The sequence below is a fragment of the Empidonax traillii genome, unplaced genomic scaffold (genome assembly GCF_003031625.1).
Source record: "Empidonax traillii isolate 1590-97213 ecotype Southwest subspecies unplaced genomic scaffold, ASM303162v1 scaffold288:size648122, whole genome shotgun sequence".
NCBI classification, from domain to species: domain Eukaryota; kingdom Metazoa; phylum Chordata; class Aves; order Passeriformes; family Tyrannidae; genus Empidonax; species Empidonax traillii.
In genome coordinates this window covers 517,763-542,010 of record NW_020955481.1, presented here as the reverse complement: position 1 = coordinate 542,010, position 24,248 = coordinate 517,763, and the positions used below count along the sequence as shown (strand labels likewise).

The following is a 24,248-nucleotide window of genomic DNA, read 5'->3' as shown; positions in this document are numbered from 1 at the left end:
AGGCTTGGAGGGGAAGGAGTGTTGGGAAGAGGACCGGGGAGCTTCATTCACAATGCTGGCATTTGAAAAAGATGAGCCATGTCCTTCTGAAATGTTTAATGTGCCCTTCTTGCTACTAGAGAAGGTTTAATTTCAAAAATTAATGTTTGACTATTTCTTCAAGTGAAGTATTGATATCTAGGATCTCCTGAACTCACTGTCATGCTTTTCTTGATTTTCAGGATACTGGGGTTGGGAAATCAAGCATTGTTTGTCGATTTGTCCAGGACCACTTTGATCATAATATTAGTCCTACTATTGGGTAAGTACCACCCATAATATCTTTTTTAATTCTATATATTTTTTTAACTCACTGCCCTTTGATGTGGTCCTTTCTTTTCCTTACTTTCAAGGCTCTGAATATTGTACATCTTTTTTGTTTTTTTTTTTTCCATCTTATCAATCTCACTCAGCTCTTTACTCTCCGTTACTGGCTTTCAACTTGAGTTACCTGTGTAAGAGAGTCAGCAGCTGCTCCAAACAAGGTCAACTCTCCTCTCTCTGTTCTGGGAATACAGAGGGGCCCTAAACTTCCTATATTGTAGCATGCTGTATTATGGAGAAGCTGAAAGAGCTCTGCCATTCTCCTGTGTCTTTTCTGGGGCTATCCAGAACCATGCTGTATTAACTTGTGTTCTTCACTGCCGTGACTTTCAGATGTTCTCTTTTGTTTTTCTTTACCCACCTTACACCAAGAGATTCTTAGATGTCTTACTCAGCTCGTGTCTTTAGCTTTTTATCTTGTCAAGAGCTTCCCATTTTAGATTGTGTTTTGGCCATAGGACCCTAGGACTTAAATCACTTGAGTTCCCACTGATCAATGAGGTATCAGATTTGATCCTTGAAGCTTAAAATAACCAAGACCCCACAACCCAAGAGGCTGTGATCTGTATAATGACCAGATCATCCCATAGCTGAGTAATGGCAGGAAAACCATGGGATACCCTAAAGTACTTTCTCTGTGTGTCCCGGTAGTCTGGGCTGGAACATGGACAGTGTCTATTCCCATGTATGGATGTGCTTTTGCCTGAGTTTAGGATGTGTCACATTATCCTGTCTTTCTCAAAATAGAGACAGCACAAGTTAAACTAAAGTGTGATTAACTAATACCTCTAATTTAAAAACTACTAAGCTTATGTGTATCAGATCATCAGAATCCACTTACTCCTGTAGTTGATTTTAATTCCAGAGTTTTTTTTCTTTTAATATCATAAGGACAAATCTAACAAATCCAGTGTTACCTGGAAAATTTTTAAAATCGTGGATCTCTTATGGGAAAGGAAGCTAATATGTAATGTTCACAAAAGAGTTATTTGGGGGGAAAGGGCTGATCCGCCTCGTGTGTCAGAGCTGTTTTAAATCGTCTGTGAAGGATTAGTATTGATTGCTGTGTGTTGTTCAGAGGGTTAGGCGATACCTTCTAAAGCTCTGCCTTTCAATGCATGAAGGAGTCTCAGCTGGAAGTAGCACGTTGAATTTCCAGGACAATTTTGGACTCCTGAATGTCATGAATAGAGAAAAATGGACAGAGAGAAGGGAAGCATGTCATGAATAAAATTACTGACTGAAGGACACTTGTTTGCAGTGAAGAAATTGATGGCAACTTGAGTGGTTTTTTTACTTCTAAATCATCAGCAGCCTTTTTCCCCAAGTAGTTGTTGTTGCTAAGTAAATGCCTTCCGCTCAAATTGGAAAATATTTTTCCTCTGTTATTGTAATTATGAAGATTAAAGGGATTTTTTTTTTCCATTTGAAGATTAAAATGTGAAGGCTTGCTTCACACAGGTGATATTATTTGTCTATATAGTTAAGGTTTTTATTTTCTTTCAAATTATTGAAATTTTTTGAATCCTTGCAATCAACAGTAGGTACTGTGACTCTACAGCTTCAAAAATGGAAACTTTATAAAGTGTTGCTTAATGCTTTGAGAAGGAGAGTGACAAGTGAAATCATACACCCTGAAAACAACCAAAGAAGTGCTGCCTTTTTTTTTTTTTTCCCCCCCTGTTACTTAGTATTTTCATAAGCATTGCAGCATTGTTAAATTCAAGGAATTTGCAGATGGCTGTAGAGTAGAACTCGGGTATATCATTCTCAGGAAATGTTTTGATCAATCATATGTCATTTGGTGCTTTTGTAATGGCAGTCCATTGTAACAAATGCATCTTTATGAGCCAGGGAAAACATTACCACAACAGAAGTTGTTCAGCAGTATCCAGATAGGGTGGGGAAAACAGAAATCTACCAGAGTTTGGCAGTCTCTCCAACCAACTTTCAAGTGAACTGCTGTAATATCGAAAAAGCCTATAAATTTGCAACCCTCTTTCCTAAAAGAGAAAACTGTGAAAACATAGATGAATCTCATTTCCTATGGAAAATATAAGAAAGCACAAAGACTTCTGCATCCGAATCGAAAGGGGGAAGAACTTCTTTCCATTTGTTCACCTTGTGCATTCCAGGAGGTGATTTACTGTTCCCTAGTGATTCAGTGAAAAGTGGCATTGTTGCCTTTTTCTCAGGCCCGTATCTCTGAGAAGATGGAGCTAGCAAGCAGCAAAAGCTATGTGTTAGTGGCAGGAGCATTTGTGTTCCTGGACTCGTGCACAAATGCCCTCTGAACCTCTAGAGGGTTTTCCCTTCTTTTAAAAAATACATACGTATATATATAGGTAGCATATGCCTTATCTGATAAAAGGGAGACTTTCACTTCCGTGGGCGTTTTCTCAAGGTTTTGGAGTATTCCCTGTTTGCAGTGTAACCCAGCAGAGCTGGCTAAGGTCTCTAGGTTGCCTATTCAGTGTGTCAGTCATGTTACAAATTTCTCCTCCTTCCTTCTTTTCAGAGCATCCTTCATGACTAAAACTGTGCCATGTGGGAATGAGCTTCATAAATTTCTGATCTGGGACACAGCTGGTCAGGAACGGGTGAGTTATTAGTTTGCAGTATGCTTTCATTATCCTGGTCTCTCTTGATGTGTTGGTGTACTTTTTCTAAACTTTTTAGCAGACTTTCTAAGTACAAATGTACTGAATCTTTGGAAGGCTCTGCAACCCAGGTGGTCAGCAGCCACCAAGTATATAGGTTGCATTTTGACAGGTGAGGAAAACGCAGAGACAGGCTGACCATATCACTTTTTTAAAAAAGAAAGCTTGTTGTGAATTGTCAGCCACTTTTCCTCACGAGAGCTTGAGCAGTGCCCCAGCAATCTCCAGCTTACCTCCAGTTTCATCAGGTTTGTGTGTGGCAGCTTTCATTGATGTTGGAAAGGCCTGGACTTCCAGTCCATGGGCTGGTGGGTGGCCTGAATTTACCTGATGTCACTGGAGTTCTCCTGAGTTGGGACATTGAATACGGGCACGGGTTGCATCTGCCATTATTATTTTGAAAGTTATCATCGTCAACCTGAACCACTTCAGGGTTTTCTGTTGATTTTTTCAAGTGTGTGAAGTGCATTGCTCAAAGCAAGCAGATTTTCCTTTGACTTTTCAAAAAAAAAAAAGCCACAATGGAGTTTTGGGTGTTAGTTCATATTGACTGTATGGTTGGTCATTTGTTCCTAACAGCCTGAATGGCAGTGGTATACAGTAATGGACTGTAGAACTGTAAGTTTCTCTTATTATGTGCCTACATTTATCTTGAGAAGTTAGAAAGAAATGGAAAAACCTATGCATACTTCTAAAACATCTTCAGACTTCCTTGTGAAATGGCACAGTGCCTGTTCATAGAAAAATGTAGCTGTTCTCACATTAGGTTGGGATAAAATGAGATGCTTATAGAGGCTGGAATGTCAGACCTGATACATCCCACTGCGTTTTTCATACCTTTTTTGTGAATTGCGGGCAAAGAAGATTTTTGCTGTTAAGTTCAGGAAATGCTTGTGCTTTTATTTACAATGTGAAGCATGATGTAAAGTGACTGTGATGAAATCTGTTGGCTTATAGCATTTCAGTATATTATTTATGATGGGAAAATGGACCTTGAAAAACATACTTGAAGTATAGCATAATTTTTTCCCTTGGATTTTGTTTGTTGCATTTCTGCGTGGTCTGGATCTGTTAACTGACTAATTATTGCAAGAGGTAGCAAAGGTTCAGTTTTCTTTCCCATGGTTTCAGCTTCCTTGCTTATTCCCCCTCTCTTCCCTTCCTGCTCTCCCTGCTTTTTCTTTTCCTTTTAGCTCTTTAGCACACAGAACTCAGTTCTTGAAATTTAAATATAAGTATTACTCAGTTTCCTGCATAGTCTTAAGACTCACAAAGGTTTTTTTTGAAGAAGGTCGATAGTAATAAAGTCTGATTTACTGAAATAAGTGATGTCTCATTTGAGGCAGGAAATCTGTGACTGAGCTCTGACTCTTGGACACAAAGTCCATCCTTCCTATCTAGTCCCTTATGTTTCCTCTCAATTTTTTATTTTAGCTTACGATTTTTCAAATATATGCTTTGCTTTTTTGTGTGTGTCAATCAGTGGTGAGCAGTGAGCACCATAAGCATTGTTATATCGCTTAGAATCTATTACAAATAAGTCATGTAACGGGTTTTCATGAATTAGTAATCATTAATTAGGCCAGGGACTATCTTTTTCTTCTGTGTTTGCACACTGTATTCCCAGTCCTTCACTAGGACTAAGAAACTGAGGTGATATAGTAAACAGAGATGATTGGTGTTGAGTGCTAAGCTGCAGGGTCCAACCACTGTCCCAAGGTGAAGTCCATACTGATCTAGGTCATTCCATGTCCTAGAACATTCCCACTTCACAGCTAAACACCTGATGCTTCTCAATACCTTACTCACTTTAATCAGGGATTTTGGTTACTTTGTTTTTTTGTTGCTCCTTCTAATCTGCTATTCAAGAACAAATGTTAATTTCTTTCTCCTTATGCTCTGAACAACAGTAGTGACCCAAAGCTTCCAGTGTACCCCAAACTCTGGGCCTGTTCCTGTTTTTCACAGTGTACTAAGAAATGTCTTCTGAGTGCTGTTTCTGCTTCGAGAGTCGTCCTTCCCTTGTCTTTTGCAATGTTTGTTGAGACTCTCTGTCCCACTGCTGAAGTCTGGAAGTTTTGTCAGTGCCCCATTGTCTATACTGCTGATAGCAGTGTTTAGGACTTCCTGCTCTTTCAACATTGCCTTTGTTTGGCTTCATTCTCCTAAATACAAGGCCAAGCATAGGGCTTGTGCTTATTCTGGAGTTGGGGCACTCTATGCTTTCCCCAGCTGTGCCAGCTGTTGCTGTATCTATGTGCTGATGTGGAGCCTTCACAGCAGAAGAGCCCTGGGTGAGATTTAACTGAAGCCTTACTTATGCCATGAAAGTTAAGCTAAACCTCAACTGTGGTAGAGTGGGCAGGTGGAAACAACAAGAGTGGCACTTTTGTGATCCTCATTCATGAGTTTGTCCTTTTTAATGAGTTTTCTCTTCCTTGTTCACGAGTTTCTCTGGGAAACTGCCAGCTTGGAGAGCGTAGAGGAGCCACTCTTAAATACTGTGTTCGCAAGCCCTTATTTGAGCAACACTGTATAAGAACCAATGTGTCTCCTGGACATGTTCCTTCAGTCAGCTGGGAGAAAGTGGAAACTCACATGGCTGCTTCTGAAAAGGAGTAGTGTCCTGAGTGCCAGGACAGGAGCCAGCTGGAAGCACTCAGCACCCCCTTGAGGCTTTAAATCAGTTTTTGGATAGCCACTTGCAACGCTGTGAGCCTTTGCAAATGCTGGTCATTGCTGGGTTAAAAAGCTTGTGGGAACACCTGAGTGAGCTGAACATAAGTACACAGGCCAGCCAATTGAAGGTTGGTCATGGAGAATAGGTAACTTCTGATTCATATCTAAGATAATAGATATAGTAATATGTTTCTTTTGAGTCAAGATACTCAGAATTGTAGGCAGAGTAGAGAAGGAACCAGAATTGCCATTTTTTTGGGAGTATCAAAAAAATGTCAGTGCTGCAGAATGACAGTAATGCAGCAGAAAATGGAGATTAAAAATGTTTCTATCATAGCCTTGGTGGGGGCGAATGCTCGGTGTGCTGCTTTAGGAGGGGACCCTGGAGATGTGGCTCATGGTGAAAAATTCACATTGTACTTGATTACAAAAAGAGAGAGCTTCTTAATCCTTTTATCTTGTTTTTTTTTCTTTCCCTTTTTTTTTTTTTTTTGTGACTAAGAAGAAACAAACTGGCAGTACACTTAACAAAATCCCTCTGTCTTCTGTGCCTAAATACTGGTCTCTGTGGACCTGGTTGTTTTGTGTTGGTGTGCCATCCAGCAAACTCTATTTTCTTCTTCAGAGTCGCTTTCTCTCTGCTCCACTAGTGGTTTACCAAATGTCATTTTTTTCCCCCCCACTCATGTTTTCTCCATTAGCTTTGAATTGTTGCCACAGACTTCAGGACTTAAATGCCTGACAATTATGTTATTGTTAGCAAAGATTCCCTCCCCTAAGAAGAGTCTCCTCACGAGTTAGTTAATGATGTTTTTATTAGCATATATTTTGGTTCATGATGCCCTAAGTAGCTTCTAATTACAATGCTTTGTCTGAATACCTTGGGTGGCTGCCAGCTTTCCATTTTGCCAGCTGAGGAATATCGTGGCAAATAGTTAGGGAGCCTGAGGGCTGTGTTTCTAGGGCAGGAAAATTTATCTCTGTCCTTTTTAAATTTACTGTGTTGAACTCTGGGATTTTTAATTTTCTTTAATAAAGGAAGCCTCAATTACATGAGCCCAATTGAAGCATCAATAGGAATTAATGTGTGTTGTGGTGATGTTGGTTTTGTTTTGTTTTGCTTTTTTTAATTTGCTCCACTTCCAGGAAAAGGCTGACAGATGACATGCCTACAGCTCACTCTTTTCTGAGTGACAGTAGTTGTCCTTGTGATTCAGCGACAGTGTCACAACACCATCTATCAATGACTTTAATTATTTCTGCAGTCAAGACGCTGCCTGAATTTTGCTCTGTGGTGTTATAAAGATGACTCTGCTGGTAGCCCACATTTCAGTCAGAGTGGAGGTGGTTCGCTGTGTGTGGTGTGAGGACCTCCCTGCACTGAGCTACTGCTTGCATGCTGCAAATGTCAACAGGTGATTTGGTAGTATGTAAGAGCACAAGTGGCATTAGAGCTAGTAAGTGAATATGTTATTTTTACTGGTTTCAGAGTGAGTGTAAAGCATGGTTAATCGTTGAAAGGATGCATGTGAAGGTGTTTTTTCTTAAGCTTCAACAAAATTGTAGCTTGACAGTGAATTGTGATTTTGATGTAGTGTCATTTTCATCCTTTGTTTAATGACTGTAAACTTCAGAAGGGCTAAGCAGTGGTCAGTTTTAGGATGTTGCAGAAGTTTGTTTTCTACTTATGCAAAGTATCTTTAAAAGATTATCCTAAAATGTTGAAATTATTCCTTTTTCACTTGAAGAATTCTTAGATACTGGAGTAAAATGGCTCATTTATATATATGTGTATGTATACACCTCCATTTTAACTGCAAAAAATACCTGCAGGTCAGAGACAGACAGATCTTTCCTGATTTATTCAGCTTGCAAATCCTGAGAACTGTCATCTCAGCCTTCAGTCATGTAGGGAAAAATATTCAGGGTTTTAAAATGCTAAATGGTATCTGATAGTGGTTTTCATGCATAACATTTTTCCCATTTGCTCTCTGCCAGCTGAGAATGTCAGGAATTTTGTATCCCTCCCTGTTCTAGAAGCTTATGTGTCAAGATAATCTGTTTAATGCTTTTGGGTTTTGCCTTTTCTTCTCTCCACACTGCCATTTTCTGTCCATTGGCAGCCGCTGCCTTGAAGGTGGCAGGAATGGGGGCATGTAAATACCCAGACTCGGGCAAGTGAAGGCTCCTAAACTGTGAAATAGGTTCTATTCTTGGTGCACTGACTGCTTCAATGAGCTCATGGAATGCAGATGCACAGATGGCAACCTCATTGTCTTCCCCCATGGGTGCTTACCTGACTGGTCCATGGAAGCAGTTAAGGCAGCTCTCCTAAACAGGCTGGTAGAAGCTTGTTTCTGGCACTCATCTACCGTGCTCTTCACCATGATAACTTGAGTGGTTCACTTTGTAGGAATGGGAGGCAACAGCATGAGAAGGAATATACTATGAGTTTTGGGACAGGAATGAAGAGGTTTGTGGGGTTGACGTTGGCAGGGAAGGGCCAAGAACAGGAGAAACAGGACACCCATAATCACCTGCAGAGGGGTGGGAATGGACTACTGAGTGAGGGGACTGAGGTACATGAAGATCCTAGTCTAGAAAGAGTGAGTAATAGGAAGGGGAAGGAAGTTGTAGGGCTCTGTCACTGCCTGCACGTGTCAGCGACTAGCATGGCCAGAAGCTGTGGCTGTCCTTTCCATTAGAGGCACCCAGATAAAGAAAGGGTAAGCATCTCTGACCTTAAGAGGAGCCAAGTGGTTTGGTCGTGGCCACTCAGATGCAACATGGGTCCTCAGAGAGCAGCTCTGTAGGAATGGGGATGAAATCTAGTCAAATGATCACAGATGTCAGGAAGCAAATCTTATGCTGCTGTGCACCTGCAGGTGCTTGAGAAGGCACCGTGTAGGAAAGTCTCATCTGAATTCAAAGGTGTGTAACACTCACTAACAGTGGTGTGATTCTGCTCAGTCTGTGCACCCTTATCCTTTCCAGCCATGCTGGTAGGCAAAAATTCTGATTGATTTGCATAAAGAGCCGGTGATGTACAGTCTAGAATAGTAAAAGCAACTCAGTAGAGGAGTTAAGTGGTGGTGGTTGTTGGTGGTGGTGATGGTTATTTGGGGTTTACTTTTTTCCTCTTGGCTGTGGAGGTGGGAAGAGGCTGCCTCGCTGTGGCAGTATGCCAGCGCTGGGGTGTAGCACCACAGGATGGTGCAAAGAGCTGCTGACATGAATTAATGCTCCCTGGTGTGCCTGTCAGATTGAATGAGTGCTGACTGTCTTCAGCAGCATTTGTCAGCCTGTATATAAACAGCAGTTTTTATTTCTGTATTTATTTAGCCTCTGTTTTGCTTTCTAAACCAGCATTCCATAAGACAGGGTTAAGAGACTTTCACTACCACAGCTGAGGTGTGATTTGCATTGTGTTCCCCTGAATTTGGTTTTCTCTTCCAAGTACGATATGACTGCTCTGTGGGTTTTTCTTCCTCCCCGTTGTTTCCTGTTAGTGCAGAGGAAACGTGAAAAGCATTGCCTGTGACCAAATGTACCCCTCCAGGATGAGATGCACAGGAAACAGAAAGCAAAATACTACAGAGCTTTTCAATAGGTGGTAAATTCCTTAATGGCTGCTTAGTTCCATCTTTCCGTCCTTTGCAAGGGCAAAGCTTCTGGTATCTTCAAATGAGGGGTTGCAGAATCCCAAAATACTCCTGGAATCAATGAGAGAAACTCCAGTTATGTTGAACTTGGGTTTGCACCATGTAAGAATGAATTTGCTCTCTCTGCTGCAGGGCTGTACAGCTGTAGAGATTGGGCAGCTTCTGGTTGGATCTAGACTGGAAGAGCCTGGTATAGGAGACTGGCAAAGTTAAATCTGAAAGACTGCTGCTCTCTATTAATATTTCAGCTAAAGGCAAGCAGTGATCACTAAATTTTATTAAGTCAAGGTGCAAGCAAATTACAAGTAATTTATTAATTAGGAATTCAGAATGTTATTAATTGCCAGAATAATATGATCCTTGTAGCAATAGAATGAAAAAAAAAGAATATTAATTATTTGAGTGTGAACATTGATCGTCTTTTGAAACGGGTTAGGAATGTGATGATTTGTGACAGTAGGAGCTGATGGAGGTCTCTTTCTGGTCTGTGTTCTTCTGTTAGTCCAAGGTGATGTGAGCTGCTGCTGGCTGCAGGTAGGGATGACGTCAGGCAGGCTATGGAGGGGCTGACTCCCTGGCAAGTTGGGGTTGTGGCCTGGGTGTCCGTGTGGCAGAGCCGGGAGTGGCTGCCCGAGCATTTTAGGTGGCCTTTCTGGAGAAGCAGAGTTGTCCTTACGCCAAATCTCAAACTACTCCTGTTTCTCCTAATTGTCTTGGGAATTACTGGATACAGAAATACTGAGCTATAAAATCAAGGTAAGATAAATTGTAATTTATATTACAGAAGTTAGTCCCATGAGATTTAATTTTTGTGAACTGTTTCTTTGTGTGTCACTTGTTTTGGGCATCTGTCCCACATTTGGTCCTTGGCAGGTGAAAAATGTGCAGATTAGTATTTTGTATCCCTTTAATTAATTTTGTGTGACTCTCTTTTTCCAGTTAATTAGGCCAGAAAAAGGTTCAAGAGGAAAAAAAAAAAAGAAAAAAGAAAAGAGCATCAAATAAACATAATTATTTGCATGGTATTGGGAAATCTGGGTTCATAAAACACATTTGTTAGGAGTCTGTCATTAGATCATGAAACTCATGCAGTTAAAATTTTTCAGCTCCTCTTGATTCATTTGATGTTGCTAAGAGGCTTTTCCTTTTCTCTTGCAGAAAACAGTGGTTTCTTGTGACTGGGATATTATATCGTCACATTCATTTATTAGCCTGTGTAAAAGAATGATAAAGGGCTTTTTTTTTTGTTTTGTTTGTTTCTAAATTATTATTTTTATTTTTACTTTCTGGCCCTAACACTGGAAATACTCTTCAGTGAAACACCTATTACAGGAAGTGTTCTTCTCAGCTGATCAGAAGAAAAAGGAGAGAAATTCCCAAGGTGTTGTAGAGGTCCTCAGTGTGCTCTCAGGACCAGTATTAAAGGAATTCAAAGCATGTGAATTTAACTGCATGGCTCCTGTGAAGTGTGATTACCCTTATCTGAGAGCTCTTTGTAAATTCATGAATGCTGTGTAATCTAGATTAAAATGTAGTCTAGATTAAAACCAAATCAGCATGTGTGTGGGGTATATATGTGTTTTTTTCCAGGAGTTTACAGCCTGGGGGGTGAGTGCATAGCAGTTACAGGTCACAGTTAAGGTTCTTGATTTTCAGGCTGCTTTAACACAACACACATGTTGAGGAGCAGGTTCTTAGAAGTTCTTGAATTTTGTAGGAGGTAACTTCTAGTCACAGGTACACAATGAGCCAATTTGGAAAGGTGCCCTCCTAGACTTGTTATTTGTGATTGGAGAAGGACTTGGAGGGGTGTGATGGTAGGTGGGATGCCTGGGCCACGGTGGTCATGAAACCGTAATGGGTCCAATGGCTTTTTTTAGACCTCCTCTGCTATTAACGCCCTTCTTCTTATCTGAAGTAATGCCCCAAGCTTATCAGCATTTAAGAAGCATTTGGACAATGCCCTTAACAAGGTGCTTTAACTTTTGGCCAGCCCTGAATTGATCAGGGACTTGCTCTGCATGATTGTTGTAGGTCTGTTCCAACTGAAATAGGCTATTCGGTTTTAACAGAGTGAAAATTTCTGTCATGATTTGGAAGCATAAAAATTCTGGAAAGCATTTATTGCATTAAATATGCAAGTAGTAAAGCCAAACACTAAAACTCCAGAAGGCACACATCTACCCAACTCCCTCAGGATCTTGGCTGATCCCATTTCTTCAGACCACGCTTCTTGACTGATTCCTCTTTCTTTTCTCATCCTCTTTCCTGCTGTTTTCTCCTATTAATGAGCTCTCCCACCTGCCTCACTCCCCAAAACACTTCAGCGCTTGGCCATCTGTCACTGCTGCTGTGCATCCACACTGTTACAAAGGAAAGAGTCGACCTTGAGCTGCTGTGCGTGATCTGTGATAAATAGCTTACAAACTGGCAAGTGAACCAGTATTGCAGATAACTTGCGTGATACATGGCTCGTGAAACAGCAAGAAACGTGGAGGCTGCTAGGTCTGCACGCTCTGTAGGTGCAGTTCTGAGAAAAAGATGTGTCCAGTAAATCTGCGGAGGTTTGCAACGTAACACATGGATACGTGCATGTTTACTGGGCTGTGAGATTTACACCCTCCCCTAATAATGTATTTGAATTGGGAGTTGACCTCAGTTATCAGCTGCAGCTTAATGTGCTGCTTTTGCAGATTATTTTTCAAATAAAAATTTATAAAATGGCTCTGCGAGTACAGCAAGACTGAATGTATTTTCCAATAAAGATTATTTTAGGTTTTTTTAAGACACAATTCAGTTGAATCAGCAGAAATACTCGTTTACTTCCTTTCTCTAATTGTAATTGTAAGCTGAAATTGTAAGTCCACTGCTTAGTCATGATAAATTATGAAAATTATGCTGTTCATTGGTTGTTATAAAAAACTTATTTATTGTTTGTTGTTTTTTATTTTTCTTAAAGCATGTTTTCCTTGAAACAAAAAGCTGAAAAGTAACTGCAAGAACCCATCTTTTTTAAAATATCTTGTCATATTATAGAATGGATTAACTTGACAGGTTTTCAGATTTTTCTGTTAAGTTAACTTTATCCAAGTCATTTGCAATGTTTTATAAAACTCAAACCCAAACTGAATCTAGCCTTAAGACCTACAAAGCAAAATGGTGTGGTTTGCAAGGGAAAGGGGTCCACATGCTGTCAGGTTAAACCTCCAAGTTTAGGTGATCTTCATGTCAAAACTTGTCCTCAGAGTCCATGCCTTGTAGTGGAAAAGATACATTGAACCAGTATGTGCTGATTGCATTAATTCAGCGGGATGAGGAACAGCAGGAGATAGAGGAACTCTGCTTTCTTGGTATTTAATTTTAAGCAAGATAAGAGTTGTGTGACCGCTGAAGAACTCTGTTCTCTATGGGATGATAGAAGGTGGGTGGTCCTGCCATGGCAAGTCTTTGTGACCTGTCAAAGTGTGTGATAATTCTGATTTATTAATTATAGTTTTTGTCGGGGGGTTATGTTTTAACAGTTTCATTCCTTGGCTCCAATGTACTACCGAGGTTCCGCAGCAGCCGTGATAGTTTATGATATCACCAAACAGGTAAGATCTTCTGATTGCTTTTTGCCTGTGTTGATTCCTCTGCTTGGGCCCCAGTTGGAGTTAAACCCCACAACTTCAGAAGCATTTATATGTTAATTTATCTGGGGTGTCTATGCTTTGATAGTTTGTGTAGATCTGGATGGAGGTGTCCAACTCACATATAACATTAAATAAAAAGTCCTACTTCTGTTTTGTTTTAACTTCATCTAGATGAAATGCATTTTGTCAAAGTTTCTTTGGATTTCCTCTGGCTAAATAGACAGGATAATACTCTGCAATACCAGCACCACCACCTACATTCCCTATATGGAGTTGAATTTCTACTACAAAAAGCACCTATTTGCTTTATCAGCTGAGTGGAAATTAGGTTTTCATAATACTGATTTTAAAACTAATTATTTTTATCTAAGCATATAATCTCATGTTTGCATTGCAGGACTCACATCTTAACTTTGAAATCAGTAATGAAATAATAAGTCTCTGACCTTTTGTCTCAACATTAATAATTTGGAATAAAAATTGTATTTTCAGACTCTAAGGTGCTCTGGCTCATTTGTCAGGCACAGAAGGCTAGGAGATTCTAGCTGAATGCAGTGAAAGAGGCTTTTTGAAGAAACCCCCGCTGATAAAGCTGAGTCAGAGGTGGTGTTAATGGATGGATGGTCATGACAGTTCACTATCATTTTATTCCTTTCTTGCCAATTGAATTATTTAGCACTAGGTTGAGAGCGCTGGGTTGGTTCTCCTGTGCATTAGTGTAATGATCTGTCGCTGATGATGGTGGTCAGCGTTGCACGGCGGTTCTGTTCTCCTTTGCTACTTCGCCAAGAAAAAGCAGGGAAAAGCAAGTGGTGCTGGATTGATACTTATTTAAATCAAAAATATCTTACAGTTCATCTTGTAATATATTCTAAGAATATAATTCTTCTTCTTATAATTTCTCTTGAAGAAAGCAATCTTTCTCCAAGCTTATGTGAAACAGCTCTCAGAATAAAGAAGGGAAAATAGGAGAGGAAAGCCAATGTGTATTTTGCTTTCTGATGCCTAACATTCAGTGTTAATCATTAAAGCAAAATGGATTTTTTTTTCCCAATTGACTGACAGTGCTCTATCTTCATTGATACTGATACAGCCATTGCTGATTTAGACACAAGTCTTATGTGCATTTCTGAAGGGGGAAAAATGATTTATAATATATTTGGGAGCTCACTTTGGGTGTCAGTAATAATTTCAACCATGCATTATAATTAGAATCTCCTAGAAACAAAAGTGATTTTAATGCTATTACTTTGTTAGTGTAAAGAAATAGAAAAAAATATTATTAAAAGGTAGGTAGCATCAGGAAGTTTGAATTTTATGCTTGGAAGGGAAAAACCCCACGTGAATTGTCACCTTTCTCTTTGGTTTCATGATGAATAAATTTATGTTTACCAGGTCACAGACTTGGAATTGCAGTGGGGAGGGCATCCCTGTGGAAGCTCTCTTGGATGTGACCAAAAATTTGACAGTGGTTGAGATAATAATCCACTGGGCAGAAGCTGAAATTAGACAAATGAAGCTCATATTGAAAGTGAAGGAAATTAGCTACTATCCAAACTTAGAAGAGCTGGGTTAGTTTCTTCATCACTGAAAATTTAATGTTCAGTGCTGCTTTGGGGCGAGGAGGAGGGGGAGGCAGCAAAGAGGGAAACATCCAAGTTCAAGAATTGATTTGAAGAAGTCCTATAACCTAAAGCTTGAAAAGCAGTTTACATAGATACATCAATGTTCTTTCAATTTTGTGATCTATATAATAATAATTATTATTATTATTACATTAATACTGTCAAAGCTGTGTTCCTCTAACTTGAAAAATAAGCAAACACGTTGACAGAGAGCAGGCTGTTAACTTACTTTGTTATTTCTCTGACTTAGGATTCATTTCATACTTTGAAGAAATGGGTGAAAGAACTAAAAGAACATGGTCCTGAAAACATTGTAATGGCCATTGCTGGAAACAAATGTGATCTTTCTGATATCAGGTAATAATTTTTGTTGTTGCCTTCACTGCAGTAACTATATTGTTTCTTTCCTTTAGGTAACAATTTTTCTTCATTATTATAATAATATATATCTTTAGCCAGCTGTATTGGTTCTTTCTAACACCAGTGATTCTAGCAATGCAAAACCTCAAGAACAACAGCCCAACTTGAATTATGTACTTTTTTTAACCTCTCTTTTACTGGCCTTCCTCTGTGTTTGTATAATCTCTATAACCTTTAGCTTTTGAATCAATGGGAATGAAAAAATATTCTGTTTTATTTTTTACCCCTTCCATTCAGTTCAAATGTGCAGGATGTGATAAGGAATGAGCAAACCAAAATGTAAAGCTAGAAGGATGAGCCCAAGGTAAAAAAGTGTTAATCACAGAGCTTTAAGAACTTGTGCTTTGCAACAGCTGAAACTGTTGCATAGTACTGGATGTAGAAAGTGTATTTTTGGTTTTTTTTTAGGAGCATAACGTCAGGTAAAGCTTGTCATCTGCATGAAACAAAGAACCTTCTGGGTAAAAGAAGGGAGGGTCGAATCCACCCTAGTGCAGAAGAGCTGAGATGATGCTATTTGGAATGATAGTGAAGCTGGAATCACTCTTCTGCTTGTTAGCTTTATCTGGATTTGCATTTATCCTTTCAGGAAATGGAAGCACATTCTACTGTACAGTAGTGATTCTTTTGTGTCAGTCCATGACTTATTTTTTACTTCAGCTAAAAGTACAGACTCAAAGACCGTATTTGATGCTGTCCTTTTAGGACCTCGTAGGCTCTCATGGTTGTTCAAGTATATCCCCCTGTTGTTCTATAATCACACTTTGGCCCAGGTTCGCCAGAGCCCTGGAGTACTTGTGTAACTTGAAGTAAGTGATGCAGTGATTTATTGAATCAAGGCCTATATAAGGATAGGACCTGCGTGGGTTTTGGTTGGTTTTTTGTGGTGGTTTTTTTTTTGTTTTGTTTTGGTTTTGTGTGTGTGTGTGTTTTGGTGTTTTGTGGTTTTGGGGGTTTTTTGTGTGTTTGTTTTTTGCTACTGTCAGCCATGAACAAACACAAAACTGCGAGTCACTGCTTTCTGTAAGTAGTGAACAGGCCCTGGTTCTAGGAGACTCCTGGTGTCTGTTGAGCTAAAAATCAGGGACAGAGGCGGCATATTGTTGTCTCCTGCGTGATGTTGTGGTACACTCATCAACATGGTGAAACTGAGTCCTGTAAGACAGACCTAAAGGTTTCAAAATATAAAGTAGAAAAAATAAGAGGAAAGGACAATTATAACCAATAAAACCAAAAACCAGTTAGCACAAGTCAGAGTTTCTGGTTGCCCTGAAAGTCGCTTTAAATTTATCGCTTAAGTGTTCCCAGCAACACAACAGCCAGATTAACTCAAGGGTAATAGGTTTGGAGATTGTGACAAATAATACCAATTGCAAATGAATCCATAACCAGCCCTCCCCCTGTTTTTGGAAGCATTTGCCATGGCAGCTAACTTTTAAATGCAGTTCCAACAGAGGCAGATTAACTTGAGGACATGAGGAAAAACCTGCACTCCAGAAATGTTGTGGGAGTACTGGGGTTCCTCACAGAGTGACTGTGATCTTCTTACCATGTTATTATCAACCACTACCTGTAGTGTACTCATTGCTGATCATCCAGGTCTTGCTCCTGTTCTGTTCAGCCAGTACAGCTCTTCCTTGTGCAAATTGTTTTGCTGTGTGAAAGGTCCTCACTGTACTCCATGAACTAATGTCTCTTAATTTTTTGGGGTTTTTTTTTCAGGGAGAGAGCTTTTTCTCCCTGTACTTATGGATAGTTTTGTGAACATTTTTCTGTGCAGTTTTTCTTTCTGCATCCCCCATCTTTTTTCTTTCTGAAGTTATCCAGTGATGCCCAACTAAAGAGATTTTGGTGGAAAAATAGAGAGCAGACTATCTCATACATGATATATTTTCACAGTTCTTCCAGAAATCTGATTGTTTATGCAATGCATGCAGTTGTATGCACTCTCTGTCTGCTTTATGTCTTCGGATTTATTTCACTAAAAATGATTTTGGGTGAAACGTGTCAGCAATTTATCAGATTGTTTCCAATGATTGATTCCAATGCATGCCTTCAGGCACGGAGAATTTAAAAATAAGGTGATGTGAGCACACAGGAGCAAGCTGCTGTTTGTATGCATTTTTGGCATCTCTCTTTGGTTTTTTTAGAGCTTTTGGCAGATGTTTTCCTGGATATCAGAGAGACAGCTGCTTTTAAGACCAACATGAGTAGATGCAAAAGAGGACAAGCTGACCCAGTTCAAGTTGATTTGATTCTGCCATCTCTAAGAGTGTAGGAGATAATGTCAGGAGGAATGAATGTAAGCGATAAGAACTGATTGTCTTCCTTTGTGAAAAGACTGACACTATTTGTCATAATCATTGACCAGATTACCCTCCTCGTTTAGCATCTAGAATCTGGTTTTAAGCTTCCAAGATGTATTTGGAATGCTTATGGGTCATGCTGCTTTTCCTCAGTGTTGTTAATAGACTATCATCGGTTTTTGGTGCTTTGTTGAACTAAATTTCTTCTCCGCTTTGAAGGAATTTCTACAGATAGGCAAGCAATTTTATTAAGTATAAATCTTTATCTTTGTTGTAGTATTGTCAACTCTATTACTGCTGAGTGGTCAGCATACTTTTAAGTAATAGTCATACTTTCTTCTGATATGTGTCCTGTTGTTCTGACAGGTCACTAAAAAGTAGTTTCAAAGACAGGAGCTGTAACTTTAATGCTAAAATTTGTAAGTGTCCAAAATACTTCTCTGAGCATTGTAGAAGTCAATAGTCATAACAGCAACTAAAAAGTGTTCACTTCCCTTAAAATGTGGTACATCTTCTTCGCAAATTGTGTTCACAGGAAATCCTTAGTTAAGAGAATTCAGCAGAATTTCATGCTCAGATCTTCACTCCATGCATCCAGAATGCTTCTTTATTCACTAATTATTCAGAAAATCTCAAGGGAGATTAAGTCAATAGAATAATTTGGAAAGGATAAAATGAAATAATTGACATCTTTCAGAACAGAATGGAACCGAGCTAGCAGATCTTTAGGGAGTCTTCCACAGAATGCAAGAGCTGGCAATCCCCAGGAGCAACAAATTGGGCAAGGAAGGCAAGAGACCAGCATGGCTGAGTAGGGAACTGCTGGTCAGATGAAAGAGAAAGAAGCAAATGCACAGACAGAGGAAACAAGGACAGGTATTCTGGGAAGAGTATAGGGATGAAATACGGTTGTATAGGGATGGGGTGAGGAAGGCCAAGGTGAAGCTGGTACTGAACCCGGCAAGGAACACAAAAAATAACAGGAAGGGCTTCTACAGGTATGCTAACCAGAAAAGGAGGGTCAAAGAAGGCGTACACCCTCTGATAAACAGCACTGGAGAACTGGTAACAATGGATGAGGAAAAGACTGAGGTACTCAAACAATTTTTTTGCCTCAGTCTTCAATGGCAGCCTCTCCTCCCAACCTCTTGAGCTGTTGGACAGCAGGATGGGGAGTGGGGAATCCAAAGTCCCTCCCACTCTTAGGAAAGATCGGGTTTGTGACCATCTGAGGAACCTGAACTTACGTAAGTCAATGGAACTCGATGAGATGCATCCCAGAGTCTTGAAGGAATTGGCTGATGTAGTTGCCAAGGCACACTCCATGATATTTGAAAAGTCGTGAAGTCCCAGGTGACTGGAAAAGGGGAAACATCATACCAATCTTAAAAAGGGCTAGAAAGGAGGACCCTGGGAATTACTGACCTTTCAGCCTCAGCTCTGTGCCTTGGAAGATAGTGGAACAGATCCTCCTAGAAGCTGTGCTAAGGCACATGGAGGACAAGGAGGTGACTTGGGACAGCCAGCACAGCTTCACCAAGAGCAAGTCCTGCATGACCAACCTAGTGGCCTTCCATGATGGAGTGTCTACATCAGTGGACAAGGGAAGGGCTACACATGTCATTATCTGCACTTCTGTAAAGCTTTGACGTGGTCCCCCATAACATCCTTCTCTCTGAACTGGAGAGATGGATTTGACTTGTGGACTTTTCAATGGATAGGGAATTGGTTGAACAGTCACATCCAGAGGGTAGTGGTCAACAGCTCAGTGTCCCAATAGACACCAGTTACAAGTCGTGTCCCTCAGGGCTCCGTATTTGGGCCAGTTTTATTTAATATCTTCATTAATGACATATGAAGGAGTCAAGTGCACCCTCAGCAATTTGCTGATGACACCAAGCTGAGTGGTGGTGTTGGCACATTTGAAGGATGGGATGCCATCCAGAGGGACCTGGACTAGCTCAAGAAGTAGGAGCATGGGAATCTCATGAGGTTGAACAAGAACAAATAAAAGGTGCTTCACCTTAGATCAGGTCAGGACAGCCCCCAGTATCAACCCAGGCTGGGGGATGAATAGATCAAGAGCAGCCTTGGGGGTGCTGATGGATAAGAGGCGGGACACAAGCTGGCAGTGTGCACTTGCAGCCCAGAAAGCCAGTTTTGTCTGCACTGCATCAAAAGCAGAGTGGCCAGCAGGTCAATTCTACCCCTTTACTCTGCCCTTGTGATACCCCACCTGGAGTGCTGCATCCAGCTCTGGGGTCCACAGCACAGGAAGGACATTGACCTGTTGGAGTGAGTCCAGAGGAGGTCACCAAGAATGATTAGAGGGATGGATCATCTGTCCTATGAGGCAAGGCTGAGAGAACTGGGAGAAGAGGAGACTGCAGTGTGACCTAATTGTGGTCTTCCAGTACCTGAAGGGAGCCTGCAAGGAAGATGGAGAGACACTGTTTATAAGGGCATGTAGTGACAGGACAAGGGGAGATGGTTTCAAACTTGAGAGTAGGTTTGGATTAGATGTTAGGAAGGAATTCTTATTGTGATGTTGGTGAGGCACTGGAACAGGTTGCCCAGAGAAGCTGTGGATGCCCCGTTTCTGGAAGTGTTCAAGACCAGGTTGGATGGGGCTTTGAGTAACTTGGTCAAGTGAAAGGTCTCCCTGCCCATGGCAGGGAATTTTGAACTAGATGATCTTTAAGGTCCCTTCCAACCCAAACCATTCTGTGATGATTCTAAAAGTTATTCCTCTAACTTTGACTGTAGCCTTGAAATAACACTTTCTCAGTGCTCCAGTGATGGTTGTTGCTTTCTTCCTTCTTCACCCCATCTTGCATGTATTCATCACTTTTCTTAGAGTTCCGGCATTTGTACTTTTCCTTTTTGACAAGGTAACATCTTAACAGTGCTGACATCCAGACTATGATAAGTCCACTTGATGTATGCAGCCTTTTTGATGCCAGCAGCACTGTATGGCACTATGCTTATTGCCCATGTGCTGTGGACTTGTATAGCTTCCTTTAAAAATGTCATCAGAAAAAGCTACAAAGTTTTGTGATGCTTCCTTGGAAGATTGTTACTTGCTGCTGCATCACTGTTTCCTTGAATCCTGAAGTTTGCTTTCTTATCCAAATTACACAAATTGACAGTCTTTGTTACATAACCCTATGCTTTCAAATTTCTCCCTTTACTGCTGTTTGAATATTGTGTTATGTAGTTAAGTTCCTTTTTTCTTATCTCCAGGGCCATCTGCAGACAGTAGTACCTTTCATAATAAAGGTACCATTTCAGAATTAGTAAGGGGAATGCCGCCTTCCCTGTGTCTTCTGCAATATAAAGACATGTAACATGTAATACAAAGAAACAAGTAATAGAAACAAGCTCTGAATCCAGATGTTGGAATTGTAGGCTACTTTTTTGAAAAAGATTTGTCATAAATCAGGCAATTATTCTATCTCTCTCTCTGTTTCCCCTGAGCAGCAGATCTGATTTATTTAAAACATGCAGCTCCATAAGCTAATTGTGAAGTTGTGCTGCTGTGATCCCACGTAGGTACCTGCTATTAAGGCCTAAGGCACTCAGGATTGGAGGAAATTGTCGAGGAGTCTGGATTGGTATATCAGAGCTGTGGGGTGAAGGAGTTGGTGCAAATTCTGCATGTGCAACAGACATCTATAAAGCCACACAACGCTTGATGTTATTGAACAATCGTGCTGGCAGCCTGGTGTTTCAACATGTGCTCCCCTAATTGGGTATACCTTGGGTGCCTGTTAGCTTGTTCAGTCTCTCTGATTCTCAGCTGTTGCTCAAAAATTAGAAATAGAGGTGGTTACAGACACCAGCAGACACAGGCAGTTCCATCTTTGTCACCTGGCTCAGGCAGATACAAATTCATCATGGGGCTTGCTTGTCTGAAGCAGAGGTTCATTGTATATTGTAAACTGCATTTACCAGCTTTTGACATGGGAAGTATTGGCTACAACATGAGGGCGTTCTACCAGGGATTTTAAGATGATGTCACTTTGGTGGCAGGGCACAGAATAGTGGTCTTTCCCCGGTGAACTGGCCCTCACAGATTGTTGTTGCTGATGTGCTTTCATATTTATTTCAGAATCTCTCTTGTCTGTTTGCTGCAAAGTCGTGCGATGCTCTTATCATTTTCATCCACAACAGTTTGTACCCCATCTTGTTTGAATGGGTGGTATGTGGAGAGTGCTGGTTGCTGCCTGGATCAGCAGAGTTGTGTGTCTTTTCTCAAGCATTTTAATGCTTTTCTTATCGAAGTCAAGCTTAAAATACAAGCAAATGGGTTGTCATTTAAATTATCTTCCTTCTTTCAAGGCAAGAAGTCAACAGCAAGTCCCAGAAATCTGCATTGATCATTGTTGAAATGTTGATATTTTGAATATGATAATCTAAATGCCATATGAAGAAAGATAGTATTACTTTTGCTGAGAAGAAGAGCATATGAATGCTTTTCTGATCAGGCTGTGTTTGAGACTGGGTTTTCCCTGCCCCCTCCCAACTTTTTTTTATTTAATTTGACTTCTTTTATTTGTAAATATTTTAATTTTCTTTTGTAGGGAGGTTCCTATGAAGGATGCCAAAGAATATGCAGAATCTATAGGTGCAATTGTTGTTGAAACCAGTGCAAAGAATGCTGTTAATATTGAAGAACTTTTTCAAGGAATAAGTAAGTAAATGTTTCCTTTATTTAATTGATTCATTTTGGTTGTTTGGAGGTCTTCTGAAAATAGCCGTTTGTTTGGGTCTCTAAACTGCTTTCCCAAGGACATCAATAAATCTCACTGAGCTAGTAGTATGGTTGTTGTTTATGCAGAGGTAAACTAAGAAAAACTTTGAATACATGAGAGCAAAACATAATAGATACAGGATAAGCCTGTTCATTCTAAATCTGTATATAAACCCTGACCTGGGTCACATCATCTGTTTCAGACAAAGACTGCTGTAAAGGCTATACTGTTGATATATCATCATGTTGATAAAATTTAAATGTTGATAAATGCTCTTGGAGGGCATTGATAAGTAGAACGTACTTATTGCAGTGGCACCCGTTTAAAAAAAAGCCCCGACATAAATTTCTTTCCAGGTCTTTTAAACATGATGAGGCTAGCACTTGTCAGTGAGGAGAAGGAAAAATGTCTCATTTAGTCTGCCTTCTAGGGGTTCCAGTGTTGGTCTCTGTCTGCAAGTGGGAAGGACCTTGCAGGCTGGAAGGGACCTCACAAGACCTTGAGTCCAACTTCTTGCTCCAGGCAGACTTGATAGTGAATTCAGACCAGGGCGCTTGGGCCATTGTCTGGCTAGACCCCAGAGCAGGGGTTCCACAACCTCTTTGGGCAGCTGAGACCAGTATTTTAAAAGTCTTCACAGTGACATCCCCATGCTGTTGTATTAAGCCAGAACCTATCCTGATTGAATTCACAGCCACCATCTCTCCTTGTCCTGGATGCACCTCAATAAAGAGCCTGGTGCAGCTTTTCCCACAGGTACTGACAGACCAAGTGGTCCACCAGGGCCATCTTATCTCCAGGCTGAACTGGCCCTGTTTCATCAGCCTTTCCTCACCGGGAAAGTGCTCCAGCCCTGACTGTCTTGCGGTCTTCCTCTGAATTTGTGCAAGCTTGTCAACATTTTTTTCTGGGGGGCCCAAAACAAGTGGGACCCAGCTGATGTTCGACTGTATTCTAGAAGGGGATAACCACTTTGTTTGATGTTCTGGCTTAGTTCTTGTGGGTATGGCTGAGGATCCTGCTGGCTGTCTTTGCTGCCAGGGCACGCTGCTGGCTCGTACTCAGACTGCTGCCCTCAGGTTCTTTTTGGCAGATCCGCTTTCCAGACAGCCAGTCCCCAGCCTGTCTCATAGCCAGGGGCTCTTCCTTCCTACAAGCAGGGCTCAGCATTTGTCCTTTCTGAAGTACATAAGGCTCCTGTTGACCCATCTCTACCTCCAGCCTAAGACCCTCTGAACAGCAGCCCTGCCCTCAAGGATATTGAATACAGCCCTGAGTCAGGTATCATCTGGGGGTTGAAGTGGGTGTGTATTTTTTCATCCATCAGGCCACTGCTAAGAGGTATTAAGTGAGGTGCTCCACTTGTAATTAACCTGGGGGTAGATGACTGTTGTTAACCACTGACCTTTTGAGTATGATGATCCAGCCAATTTCTCACACAGCTAACAGTTGTCCTACATCCCAACTTCCGTGTACCAGGATGCTGTAGGGAAAAGTATGGAAAGCCTTGTTAAAGTCAAGGTAGACAGCATCCAATGCTCTCCCTTGATCACAGATCCAGTCATACTGTCGTTTCAGGTAACCAGTTTGGTTAACCCTTACTAAGTCCATACTGACTTGGTCCTGGTCACCTTCTTAACCTTGTGCTCAGAAGCAGCTTCTCAGAGAATTTGCTCTGTGGTTTTCCCAGGAAGTAGAGTCAAGTTAAGCAGCCTGTAGATCCATGGCTTGTTATTGTGCTTTTTGAAGACAGATATAACATGCATGTTTCTCTACAACCTTTCAAAAACAATAGGGATGATAAAGAACAGCCTTGCAGTGACACCCCCTTGCTCTTTACGCTTGCTCAGGCTATATGGGTTGAGATTTCTTCAGAGCTCCATGACCTGACCCTTTTCCATTACTTGTGGTTCCTCTTCTCCATGAATCCTGTTCTGGGTGCAGAGACCTAGGAGACAGTATGTCCAGAAACTCAACCTTGTTTCCCTGCAGTTACTTTATTTTATTTCACATTTTCATAATCAGCTTATATTATCTACCACCCTTTGCCTGAGATGTGGCCTGTTCAAATGTTTGCTTCATTTACAGGGGATGCATTTGAAATGGTTAATGAGAACCAGTATTCCTAGAATACACTACCTTTCTTT

The 24,248-nt window shown here is 40.7% G+C and overlaps 1 protein-coding gene across 1 annotated transcript in view; it reads left to right on the top strand.

Moving 5' to 3' along the window:
- The window catches only part of RAB31 (RAB31, member RAS oncogene family), a 64,563-nt gene that overhangs the window by 27,398 nt on the left and 12,917 nt on the right, over nt 1-24,248 (top strand). The window contains exons 2-6 of the mRNA XM_027890450.1: nt 222-301; nt 2,882-2,963; nt 12,886-12,957; nt 14,872-14,978; nt 21,931-22,040. Of these exons, the coding sequence (XP_027746251.1) occupies nt 222-301; nt 2,882-2,963; nt 12,886-12,957; nt 14,872-14,978; nt 21,931-22,040 (451 nt within the window). The remainder of the gene's footprint in view (nt 1-221; nt 302-2,881; nt 2,964-12,885; nt 12,958-14,871; nt 14,979-21,930; nt 22,041-24,248) is intronic.